Raw genomic sequence first — 13,268 nt, 5'->3', positions numbered from 1 at the left:
TGGGGGAGGCACAAGAAGGGGAAAACAGATACATTCCATTTTCAAACCAGACCTTTGGTCCCTAAAAAAAATGTGCGTAAATTAGACTCTTACTTCACATTTTATAAGAGTTCTTATTATTCAAAATTTTGACCCTTTTGTGGGGGAGGTACTTGATGGAGAACTCAGGCAAATATTAAGATGTTCAAAGGTTGAGAAAAATCGGAATATCCTTTCTCTCTCTGCGCAGTAAAATATTTTCTTTTAAAATTTTGATCTTTCGTGGGGGAGATACCATTCCCAAACGCGATCAAAGTTTGATAATAATATTACGATGTACCAAGTTTAATTAAAATCGGATACCCCCTTCGAGAGTTATCGTGCGCACCAGCCAGACAGACGGACGTACGGACAACGTTAGAGCGACTCCAAATGCCCTGAAACGGATTTGGTCCAAAGAGACCTAGGGTCTTAAACCGTTATTTCGATGAGGCATGTTTTGGCCGTACCAAATGATGTATATATGATATATATGGAAGGGTTTTGGAAATATGTACCAAAAGTGTACGAAAAGCAGTAAATAGTACCATATTTGGTACTATCTAGTGTTAGGTGAAAAGATAGTTCTTAAAATCGGAAATTTGGTATTAGGGCCGATGTTCAAGTGTAGCCTGGGCATAAGGAGGTTATGTCAGAAGTGTGTCTTATATTTGTACAAAAACTACAACATGGTACTAAATTTGGTATTCAGTAAAGGGATAAACATACAATTCTAAAATTTTGTACTTAAATTACTGAGGGTATCTCTGAGATTTTGCGAGTAATTCAAAATATTCTGGAGGAAGTACAGGAAAGGACCAATATTGTCCATTTTCGAACCGAACATATGTCTTATCAATACATCAGGTTTTAATTACATCGGATATTCCTCTGGCACAATATGAAATTTTGATGTTATTTATTGGATATTTTTGTACTTTTTGGGAGAGGTACCAGAGTGACGTGAGCGATATATGTGGAGAGAGGTGCAGGAAGTGAGCCAATATGACCCATTTCCACACCGGATCTAAGTCTTGCAAAAATATTATGATGATCCAAGTTAAACTATACCGAGTAAACTCATCACTCCATAAAATGATTTTGACCTTGGGTCTAAACCTTTGGATCATTGCGAAGGCGCATTACAACTGTATTAAAATTTAATACGGTTTAAAACTTAAAATTTCGGATTTTAAATTGTCGTTATTCTTTACCATTCAATACCCCTTAAAACTCCTCAATATTTTCCAAACATCGACAGAATTATTTGTATTTCCTAATTATTTCCTTATAATATATTTTTCCAATATTTCCTTTCTGACCACAGATCGAACTTTTTTACTCTTATTTCTGTTAATACAAAAAACATAAAATCGAAATCATTTATCTAAAATCCCAAACAAATAAAATCAAATACTAAAAATAAAATCGAAATGATCTAAATTTAATTTTGCGGGACTTTAAAATGTCGTCATTCCGGCATTGATAAATGTTTTCAACAATTAAATGGAGATGAAGAGAGGGGGTCTGCGCCTAATTGAGACTACACACATTTTTTTCTTGATGTTTTCTATTTTGGTATAGAAGAAGCAAAAAAAAAAACAAAATTGCATTGTATTGTCTGCGTTCCGTTTTCATTTCAATTTATCATCGTCATCAAGTAACACCCTTCCGCACAGTTTTCATTTTTTTTTTCTTTTTCGCTGTCGTTGTCGCTCTTTACAAGATCAATAGGAAATGCATTGGATTTTCATGTTTTCTTTCAATTTTTTTCAACGACAACTTGTCATTCTCCTCTAGGAAAATGTCAACAATGTTTGCCTGACATTATGAGTGTAGGGAGTGAGAGAAAGAGTTCTCAGTTGTTGTCTCCCATGCAAGAGTGCGTCACCAAGGTTCGATGATGATCTACCACAGCCTTCGTTGTTTGGTTACACTCTTGTGGCCAAAATTGCGTTTGACAAGTGGACCAAAAGAAATGTGGTCTGCATGGTCGTCGTCGTCGTAGTCGTCTTCTGCTTGGGGCCCAGAGAATGAGAATAAGATTTCAACACTTCTGCCGTACGCGGCGACAGTTCAAAATTTTAGTTTGTGAGCAGAAGTTAAACGATCTAGACGACGAAAAACATATCGACGGTGCGATTCGCAAGAGAAACAAATTGTCTAAAGTCGGACGACAATTCATTTATTTGTGAACGGCACGCGAGTTATGTAAGAAACGCTATTTAGGCCGAAACATTAAAAATAAAATGTACACAGTTTAATGGAAGTAAAGGAATACATTTTTGTTACAACTAAAAATTTGTTCAAAATCTAAATTAAATCGATGATAACGAATCCAAAAAACGGCGAACAAGATACGATAAAATATACATATATATAAAATTATAAAATTTAATATTTAAATAAGAACAAAAAAAAATCAAAGTGCAAAGAACGGAAACAGGAAGTGTAAGCAATATAGTATTTAAAAAATTTCAAAAGCAATAAAAAAGGCATAAAAGAAATTAAAGAATAATTTCAAATTAAAACAAAAAAAAAAAACTAGAAAAGAATTCTTCTAAAAATAAATTGTGAAAATTTTTGCCTATAAAAGTCTCAAAATTTGCTTTGTGCGGCATTTAAAAATAGTTGTCGATATTTCAAAAATAACACAACAACGTCTCCCTGGGCTTACTTACACTGCCACTAGCAGCAGCAGCAAACCACATCGTCATTTATCTTCACGTCACCACCACCAGCGGCAGCAACATCACCGGCAGCCGACTAGATTGCCAGCCAGCCAGCCTGCCTTCTTGTCTGCTGCCTTTCTTCCTACCTCACCAACATCGGTTCTTTCACACACGCCATACATTTGCATTTTGTTTTCCTCACCGCCGATGCTGATGCTGCTGACAAAATTTATTTTTGGCCATTGAAAATAGAACAATATTTGCAATATGGGTCTTTGGATTATTTTGGCCTGACTTAAGAATAGACTCCGAAGATCTGTTAGTTTGGAACTATGAAAATCTAGCGATGCATATTTTTTCTCCCAAGATGTAGACTTCCTGTGGAGAGTGCATTTCGCTCATTACGGAAGTGTGGAAGTGAGAGCCAGAGAGAAAAAGAGTGATGCATGCAAACACGTTTCCGTTGTTTTTCTCAAAATTTCTCTCTAATTCTACTATTTTATCGCTCTCCCTCTCTCCATGTTAATCTTACTCATTCTCTTGGAAAACAATAATTCATTTATTTTTGTAATATCCATCTTAGAAAAATAAACAATAAAAGAGATACATATACGGAAAAGTGTTTCCAACTCTGCGAGAATATAAATTGCGAAATTTAAAATATATAAAATATATCGATAGAGAACACAATTTTGAAAGAAATATTTTGAAAATAAAGAAGAAAAAGGAAGACCAATTACCTATAATGCAGTAGTATTTAAAATAAAAATACGAACAAAACAACTTATGGTTTTAGGTAAATGAAACAGGAGTTCTTATCGTCAAATCTGACCAGCTTGACTGTTATACTTCAACATCACATATAGAAAAAGTAGATAGAAAGAAGCCCTAAAAACTCTGAACCATCGTCAACACTCCGAGTTGTTCAGTTGAACAAAAAATTATTCCAGGCTACAAGCACATGCCCGTCTATGTTTAATTTGCAGTTCAATGGAACCAAAACTGTGATCGATAATGAATACAAGTTGTTGCTTTATTGTAGCACAAAATACATTTTAGCCGGTTTGGATCAAATTTCGCAGAATTAAATCAATTCTTAGACCGAACTTTGGTTGTGCATGAAAAGTTTTATAATTTCACAGAGATCGCTCTTCATTTCTATAAAAGTAGATGAATAGCTTAAATGCGGAAAGAGAATTTTAAAAGAGTAAGGTTCTTTCAGAAGAGAAGGTTCAGAAGGCATTCTTATACCAAAAGGCAGAACCTTAAAGAAAAGACCAGAAAATGTTTTTACATAAAAGGTGATCAAACACAGCAGAACCAAAAATTATGGCTGTTATATTCTTATAATACAAGACAAATTGTTAATATAGAAGACCAAAGCACCTTCTTAAACAAGGCCTTCTCACATAAGGAACACAGATAATTTAAAGGTCTTCTAATGGAAAATAACTGATTATGTTTTGAAAAAATTCTGAACTTTTGCTAGGGAAGCACCATATAGCGTGGACTGATACATTCGATGTTCCCACTGCTATAATATTGGTCAAAATTTTGAGATGTGCACTGATATCAGAGGTGTAATTGTTCAACAAGTAAAAAACAGCCAAGTTCGGCTGTTTTCACAACTTGTTTCCACAACTTGGAAAGAACTTGAAAATTAAAAAAATAACTCTGAAAAATGCCGCATAAATGAAAAAGGTTATATAGAGGGCTATACGAAGACCTGATCTTACATGTAATTTTTTGTCATAGGCTGTAGTCCCCATTAAGATCTTCAAATATGAAATGTGAAACAATTCCGTTGAATAATGTCGCTAATACCATCAAAATACCGAATAAAGGGAGATACCGTTATATGGGGACTATAAGAAGACATGGAACTTAATACGAAATTTTTTTGTCATGGGCTGTAGTATTCCATTACAATCTTCGAGTACGAAATTTGAAAAATTATGTCGCTAAAATTATCAAAATATCGACTATCAGGAGGAACCATTATATGGGACAATACGAAAACGTGTGTGCAAAATTTGGTTTGAGCGCACACGTACTTGTTTGTTAGGTGAACAATTGGTCAGAAGTTCGCCTCATAAAGAAGACCAGAAACTTGTTTCACCTGCAAGGCTAGTGATCTGTAGGATACAAGAACATCTACTAAAAAAATAAATATAAGACAAGATTGGTGGCCCTTTTTATGATCGAAGTGTAGAAGAGAATCCGCTCCAACAGGTCAAAAAGTTACTGTCTGAAATGGAGACGATATGTTTTCAATATTTTCCATTTTTAAACCTGATCTAAGTCTTATGTAAGTTTCACGAAATGCCAAGTTTAAACTGATTCGGGAACTCCATTCGCTTAACATGAGATTTTGAGGTTTTTTATAGCAAAATGTTGACCTGTTGTAGGGGAGGAACCAGACACATTCGATTTTCCCACTTCCTCAATACAGGGGAAAATATTAAGATGTGATAATATTGAAGGAAAGAGGACGCTGATGTAAGATATTAAAAGAGGTATAATTATTCAAAAATGTTCACCACTTATGGATGAGGGGCTAAAAAGGTGGGTCAGTATTGTCCAATAGGCTGGGAATCCTCTGAAATATTCACATATTGCAAAATAGTGTTATAATATATTTTTCTAAGGTTTTCCGGAAATTTTATAGGCTTCAATAGGCTTCAATTTAAAGGGAGCTTTAGAATGTTTCTCCAAAAATGTGCTTTTCTTTCCTCATAACATTTGTGTGCATGTGTGTGTGCAACAGCAAACGGGGTGATGATGTACAAAATCAGAGAAGCAAAAAAAGCAACAATATGCTTGGTTGGTACATATAAGCGATAATGTTTTTGAGCGTGTTTGATTTGCTGTTGTCGCTTGAAATACGACAACGCTATAAAAAATTAAAGGAGTGCCCGGAAAGAGAAAAATCTGCTCGTTTTCGAACGAACCAGAAAAAACTCCAGAAGTGCTCCCACTGTGCTTTTTGCGAGTTTCACTCCTTACACGAATTTTCGGAAGTCTAATGTAGCATTCTGCCTCCGCTCAATACGATGTTTATATTGTTCGTCTGGAATAGGACGAAATAGCTTCAAGCCTGCTGCTCCTTGAAAATAAAAGTTGGCTACCAACACAATAAAGACATTCGTAAAAGAACAAAAAAAATAGATCTACCAGAACCTGGAAGTATTCTGCTTATATGGAAGACACATTCTGCATTGGCCTTTAAATCACTTTTTCTTTCCTTTTTGTTTGTTTTTCAAACTCTGTATTATTTCACTTCAAATTTTTTGTTCAATTTTTACCAGAAATGCGAAGCAGTAACCCAAAATGGGGACTCCCTTCTACTTCAGTGACAAATTATTAATGAATATTGAATAAGACAAAGTCGAACAGTTGTCAGCGTTTAAAACTGGGCAATAATCGCCAAATTTGCATTACTGATTTGAAACTCAATTGTACTCACGAATGCCACACACCAGCATGCGTTCAGAGATCACTGGTGTCGGATGGTAGATTGCGTTACTCATACCCCATATGGCACACACAATGTCAAATGAAAACTTTTATATATTTTTTTCGAATTTTATTATATCTCAAAACTAATTTCAATAACATATTCAACATTTATAGAAATATTTGAGTTTCTTTTAATTTATTTTTCGCTCTCATAGTTTCTTGTATTTTCTATTTTCTATATTCGAGAGTATTTTGTGGCTTCCCAAAGCCAAAGGAGCGTTTGTCATCGCCTTTAATGATGTGTTTTTGTTTTCAAAAGAAAATATTTTTCAAAGTTTTCTTTTTCGTTTGGCCTCAGCCGTTAGCAGTCCCTCTTTCCCGCCATCTGAATCTCGATTTTTTGTTTTTTTTTTCCATTTCCCACAAAAGCTGAAAAAATTCATATGCTTGAGGAAAATATTTTTATAACATTTGCCTCATTCGTCGCATACACACGCCAATTTTCTTGTAAAGAACGATCGGCTGTTTTTGCCAAAAAAAATTAAATAAAATATTTAGCCTTAAGCCCTCGAAACAAATATGAAATAAAATTTTTGGTGTAAATCTAATTTTCATTTAGCACGGAAATGGCCTTACAAGCAAATAATAGAAATTTATTAATGCGCAATGAACGCACCATGCCAGCCTGGGTGGTAAGTTGGAATATGGGAAAAATATGAGAAAATATAATTTTGACAAAATATTCACAAATTCTAGACGGAGCAAAGTGATCGCGTGGGACCCAAACCGCCGCCACCTCCCCTGGCCACAGAAAATGGCCATGTAACAGCACCAGCAAAACAGCCAGCATTGCCACCCAAAACTTCTGCCCAACCCGAGCCGGACTATGAAGTTATTGAGTTTTCAAATCAGCAATATTCGAACACGCCAATGCGACCCTCTTCGGCCAGCTCTGGTTCCAAGACACCAGGTATGTATGAGTTTGGGTTAAGTGTAAAAAGGAGAATGAGTTGCTAAAGAAAATTGTCACCATTACAGATACCAAATTGAAATGCACCCTTTGTGGTTCATCGAATCCCTGGGTCATGTGTGAAGAGTGCTCCAAACAAATATTTTGCGCCTCGTGCGATGATATGTTCCACAAGCACCCCAAGCGTAAAAATCACCAAAGGAAGGTAAGGAAATAAAAATTTGGAAGAGATTTTATTATAAGAAGCGTTAGAGTTTTTTTATGTATAAAATTTGCGTTTAATAGTAGAGGGGGGGGGGGGGGGGGGGGGGGGGAGTAAAACAGAATTCCTACTAAAAATGGATAAATATGAGTCATGACGAATTTGTAGATTTAGAGGGAATTTTTTGGAGAACTTAGCTCTTCATTCCCATATTTTCTTAATCAAAGTGGATCTTTCAGAGTTAAACGGGAATTAAAAAATTTGGTCTAAAATCAATATTTGGAGACTTTACAGCCCTTGAAAAAAAAAAACAAGGTGTATATCCTCAAATAGTCCTTCCATTTTTTTAAATATTTTATTGAGAAAAAGGAAATCTGAAATCTCGATATATGGATATTTAATAGATAGATGGGTTATAGATGGGAAAATCTAAATGAAAGGGGTGCCTGGAAGACTTTTTCTTTATAGAGGATATTTCAAAATATTAATTTGCTAAGAGTGTCCAATTACAGACTCTATTTCTATAGAAGAGTCATAAAATTCAACCTTCAAAACCTATGAAGGTATTTCAATACTTCTTTTTTCAACAAAAAAAAAACTAAGGGTCTGTAAAAAACCTATGGTAAAATCTGAAGTATTAGGCTTTTCTTTTTCTCATACAATCAAATAGTCCCGTTTTCCCACTTTTCCAAAATATTCCAAAAATAATTCAGCATTACTCCTGTCTGTTTTCAACACTCTTAAATTCAATTTATATAAAATTTCATTTTAAAATTTTTCAAAATTATAAAATACTTTTTTATTTTCTACCAACTTTTTTACAGACTCTAGAACAAAGCAATCCACCACTACCACCCAAACTTCTGCCCGGTCAACCTGGACCCGCACCGCCAGTGGCCCCACCAAGACGCAACAAACGTGGGCTTATGACACCTCTCATGCAACGCAAGGATCAGGTACGCTTCTGCACGATTTTCTAAACGCGAAACATTGCGTATTTCTCGGCTCGTTGACAAAACATACCTTCGTTCGTTTTAAACAAAGATTTGCTTGCTACCCCCTGGCCGAAACAAATTTTGTAACAGCTTCAAACCAGACAAACAAACATCCAACAACTTTTTTGAAATTGAAATAAAAACAGCATTTGAAAAAAAAACCAACTAAAACTCATTGGTCATTGACTCTGTATTTTGAATTTTTCAAATAGGTCAACTCGGCAGCATTGCCCATACCGCCCTCCCCAACGCCCTCCATGAAAAATGCCTCCTGGCATGAGCGTGTAGGCTCTCTGAAACGTGGCTTGAGCATTTTGAATCGACCACTACCGGAAACACCCAAAACACCCACCACTCCCAGTGAGTCGTCACGCTGTACTACCCCCAAATCGGTATTTGACAATATACAACGGCCGCCCTCGGTGGTCTTGGAGAAGATAAAGAACAAAGCGAATGCCACACTAGATCGCATGCAGATGTTGCAGCAACGCTACCGTCAACAGAAAGAGCAAATGGAAAGAGATCGCAACGGCTATAGCAGTGAGCAACAGGTAAACAATCAAGAGGAGAGCTAAATTCTCCCATCTCTCTCCATCTCTGTCACTCTCATAATCTGTGTGAGAGCAGAACTATCTTGTTTTTATTTTTCACATTGAGAAATATTTTCCCCCAACATTTCCTCTCATTCGAAAATTCACAACAATTGTCTTTTTCCCATTGTGTTTTCTCCCACACACCCCGACCTCACCCACACAAACAATTGTTGTTCACGATGACGTCTCTGTGGTGTATCTGGCATCCTTTGAAATGTGTGTGTGTACGTGTACGTGTATGTCTCTGTCCATTGTCATGTTGGTGTTGGGTAATGGAATGGATCCGCCATCGTCTCGAATCGCCTCTCTCAGAATCACAATGCATTTGATCAGTGGTCTAGCATTTCACCATCGCCATCACATTTTCCTTCTGGCAGCATGTCATCCGGTATCAACTCATCTCATCTTGATCTAACGGACGATTCAAGTTTCAATTTGTTCCACCAGCGCCAGCTGGCCCTGCAGCATCACAAGTTGGCGGCCCAAAGGGCAAATCAGCTGGGTCAGCGTGGCATGTCATCATCGGTGTTTAATTTGAATCAAGCCAGTCGCAAGCCGCCGTCCATGAACAATGGCTGGTCCAACAATCCAATGCATCAGGTGGGTCTGCAACGAATTCCAAAGAGAGGAGCCACATTTTAATATAATTTTCTTATTTTTGTCTCCCAGGCCCAATCCATGGCGCAGCTGAACTGTGCCAATTGCAGTCACCCACAGCAAGGTAGCTGGGGACACCAGCATCACATGCCCATGAATCACCATGACCCATGGAGCAATCAATTGAGTTCTCAGCAACATTTAAATCGCTCCAACCTGTCCTTGAATGTATCAGCCGGTTACATAATGCCTCCCCAGCACAGTGGCATGTATCCACCGCCAGTTTTTATGAATCAACGGGGCATGATGGGTCAGATGTTTGCCCAACCGTATATGCCGGGAATGCCGGTCATGAATCCAGGTGGGTCCCATATGGGAGGAAATAAATTATGTTTTGATATTAAATTTTGTCTTCTTCATTTTCAGGTCTGGTTGGCATGCCTCCCTCTGCTTCTAGGGCTGCCTCGCGAGCAGGCTCACGCATGGCCTCTCCGGCCTTGAGTCGCAAATCGGTTACTCTCCGACGAAAACAACGCGCCAGCTATCATAATGATGAGGCCACCGATGATGAGGATTCCGATGAAGATGATCGCCGTTCGATGGTCTCAAATCGTTCAGCCATGTCGAGGACAAGACAGCGACGTATGTCCAGCGCATCACAAATCCAACTGGAAGAAGATTTGGATTCGGGTCAGCAGCGGTCACGTGTTCGCAGTCAACGCAGAGATTCTGTGGCGAAGTCGGTACACAACGATTGGGCGCCGGGTAGAAAAATCTCCAGCAGCAATAATCGCTCCGGTGACTCTGGCTTTAATAGTCCCCGGCAAAAGCCGGCAGCAGCAAATCGTATATATTCCGATTTAGATTCTGAGGGTTCGGGTACCAGGGCCTTGGTCCAAGCCAAAATCGAACAAAAACTCAAAGAGGAATCCCTGAAGCAGCAGAAACAAGGCAAATCCAAGCGTCGAAGTGAGTCACCGCCCAAACAAAAGCAATCAATGGCAGTTCAAACTCTTGCCAAGAAAAAGGAGGAGAAGCCACCAGAGAAACCGGCTAGCGAAAGTGAATCGGAAGAAGAGGTGGAGGAAGAGGAGGAGGAAGAAGAGCAGGAAGAAGACCAAGTTGAGGAGCAGCAACAAACAAATGACTCAAAAACAACAACAACAGATGAATCCCAAAAACCACAACAAAATGGCGAAGTTAATGGCGTCGAACCTGATCCAGTCTTGGAAGATGAAGACGCCGAATCCTTGGGACCACCACCCTCTACACCAGACCAGGAATGGGAATGTGAATTTTGCACCTTTGTTAATGAGCCCAACATAAAAATCTGTACCATTTGCTGTAAAACGCCCAGCAAGCCGCCCAAGCTGGTGGCCAAGTCCATATCACCACCCAAACAAGTTCCAGCTGTGAAAACAACAAAGGATTCAAAAAGTGGTACGATCAAAAGAGTAACAGCTACAACAACGGATAAGGGAAAATCCATACTCGCCAAGAATACAACAACAACAACACCATCAGTCACAACTACGTCATCATCATCCACCACAGCAACCAATAACGATGCCATAACAGAATCATCCTCCTCTCAGAACTCCACTAACACACTAAAAAAGAAAGGTAGGCCAAGGAGAATCTCATTTCTGGAAGGAACCAAATTTAGCTAAGACACCAACCCGCCCATGCACATATCCCAAGTTCCTCCTCTCCTTCGGCTATCTAACTGACTCATTAATAATTAATAATGATCTTCATTAGTTTAAGTAACAACAATTTTGTAAGACAACAAAATACAACAACATTGACATTTTTTACTAACCATAACAACAGCAACAACAAATACACCTTACCCTTGAAACACAATATTTGTGGTTGTTTTATTAATCTTCTGTGTTTGATTGAATTTTATAGAATCGGTAGAAGATATTTGGGCGGCATTGGATGAAAATATACAGGCCACGGCCAATGAAGTGACACGCAAAGCCGAAACTGCCTCCTCAACGTCCGTCTCAGCCACATCGGCCAAGAAAGCTACCACCAAGGTGTCGACCGGCTGTGGCACCACCACGACACGTGACAAATCGGCCAGTATTGAGCGACAAGTAGAAGAGACGCGCAAATCTCAGGCCAGGGAAATAGGCACTTCGCCACCACCTCAGACCATTTCCACTCAAGTAGGTTTTTATGAATTTACGAAGATAGATTTCTCCAAAAAAAAATTAAAATCCCACTTTTTCTTCTCTTAGACCTATGAAACTTTGCCTTTACGAAAAATTGCCGACAAAGAAGAGTCTCCCTCGGTTAAACCTTTGCAAACCAATGGCATTCAGGAACCGATACAGGTGAGTTGTTGTTTTCACTGGACGTTCGCTCATATTTCATGAGTATGTGAAATTTTTGCATAACTTTGAATCTCAGGTGGTCTTTAAAATAGGGAGATTTTGGCGATATAAGAAAGGGCTTTATCGATTGAACTGCTACATATTTAGGCTCCTGAAGAGAACTTTATAAAAATGTAAATTTGTGCATAGGCGGGATTTTTGGAAATTGGTACTAAAAGTGTATGAAAAATTTATTTTGTATTGAACAAACGGAATGAGCTAGAAATCTGAAATTTGGAATGAGAATTACTGATGGATTGCAGGATAGATCAATTAGATACTGAAGGGTTTTTGGAAATTCCAACTTTAAGGTAACGTAGAGTTCCAAAATGGTACCATTAGTATTTGAACGGATAGAGCTAAAAAGTTGAAATTTGGTTGGAAAATAAGTTTGATATATAAAGGTAGTTTTGGAAATATGTACTAAGTGCGCGAACTGTACTAAATGGTACTTAATTTGAAACTGTTTGATTTAGGGTGAACAGATGAAGCTGGAATTTAGAAAATTTGTATTGAGGTTCCTTTTGGTGGTAGGTTTGTAATAATGAGACGGTTTTGGCAATGTGTACTACAAGTTCACGAAAAGTAGTAAATAGTACTAACTTTGGTATTGGATGAATGGATAGGGCTGGAATCCTCAAATTTGATATTGAGATCTCTGTTGACATCTGCGAGTGAGATATTTAGGTGATTTTGGAAATGTGTATTATAATTGTACAAAAAGTACTAGATAGTACTAAATTGGGAATTGGCTTAAGGGTTAGAGCTGGAATCCTGAAATTTGTTTTGGATAGAAATATTGGATAATTCCTCCTCGATAAAATTCACAATGAACGATTCTGAAGACTTGTTGGTATAAAGGATACCATTTTCCCAATATTCTTTCCGAAAAAGACAATTTGTGTCGGGCCGAACTTCCGGAAACTACAACTTAAATGAAAACTGTTATATGGAGACTATTTTTTGACATAGGCTGTAGTACCCATACGAACTTTAAATACGAAATTTGTTACAATTCCGATGAATAATGTCGCACAAATCATAAAAATACCGAGTATTGAGAGGTATCGTCACATGGGGGTTATACGAAGACGTAGACCTGGATGCAAAAATTTTTGTCATAGGCTTTAGCACCCATTATGAACTTCAAATACGAAATTTGAAATAATTCCGGTAAATAATGTCGCTAATTTAATGAAAATACCGAATATCGGTAGGTACCGTTATATAGGGGCTATAGGAAGACTTGGACCTGCATACGAAATTGTTTTCCATAGGTTGTAGTAACCATTAAGATCTCCCAATACGAAATTTGAAACGATTCCGGTGAATAATGTTGCTGAAATTATCAAAATACCGAATATCGGGAGCTACGGTT

At 37.7% G+C, this 13,268-nt stretch overlaps 1 protein-coding gene across 2 annotated transcripts; it reads left to right on the top strand.

The window, feature by feature from the left end:
- Positions 1 to 2,119: 2,119 nt before the first annotated feature.
- Positions 2,120 to 11,342, top strand: LOC101898452 (E3 ubiquitin-protein ligase lubel). 2 transcript variants are annotated; one of them, XM_011296979.3, is made up of 9 exons: positions 2,120 to 2,469; positions 6,769 to 6,841; positions 6,906 to 7,119; positions 7,188 to 7,324; positions 8,146 to 8,277; positions 8,529 to 8,867; positions 9,222 to 9,509; positions 9,579 to 9,867; positions 9,933 to 11,342. In XM_011296979.3, exons 2-9 carry the CDS (start codon positions 6,776 to 6,778, stop codon positions 11,174 to 11,176), a joined length of 2,709 nt encoding a protein of 902 aa, XP_011295281.2. In that variant the 5' UTR covers positions 2,120 to 2,469; positions 6,769 to 6,775; the 3' UTR covers positions 11,177 to 11,342. The 2 variants fall into 2 exon arrangements, with proteins under 2 accessions (XP_011295281.2, XP_011295282.1); XM_011296980.3 differs by lacking the exons at positions 8,529 to 8,867; positions 9,222 to 9,509; positions 9,579 to 9,867; positions 9,933 to 11,342 and having other exon boundaries at positions 8,146 to 8,414.
- Positions 11,343 to 13,268: the final 1,926 nt, after the last annotated feature.

This window comes from Musca domestica, unplaced genomic scaffold, assembly GCF_030504385.1.
Source record: "Musca domestica strain aabys unplaced genomic scaffold, Musca_domestica.polishedcontigs.V.1.1 246, whole genome shotgun sequence".
NCBI classification, from domain to species: Eukaryota; Metazoa; Arthropoda; class Insecta; order Diptera; family Muscidae; genus Musca; species Musca domestica.
Note: the sequence above shows the minus strand (reverse complement) of the source record. Positions and strands in the feature narration are given on the sequence as shown.

What these genes read in the sequence shown, in the direction of transcription:
- LOC101898452 (XM_011296979.3), top strand. Translation starts at nt 6,776, where the DNA reads ATGGCCTTACAAGCAAATAATAGAAATTTATTAATGCGCAATGAACGC. An exon ending in GCACCATGCCAGCCTGGGTG is followed by an intron (nt 6,842 to 6,905) that starts GTAAGTTGGAAT and finishes CACAAATTCTAG; the next exon opens with ACGGAGCAAAGTGATCGCGT. An exon ending in CCAACAATCCAATGCATCAG is followed by an intron (nt 9,510 to 9,578) that starts GTGGGTCTGCAA and finishes TTTGTCTCCCAG; the next exon opens with GCCCAATCCATGGCGCAGCT.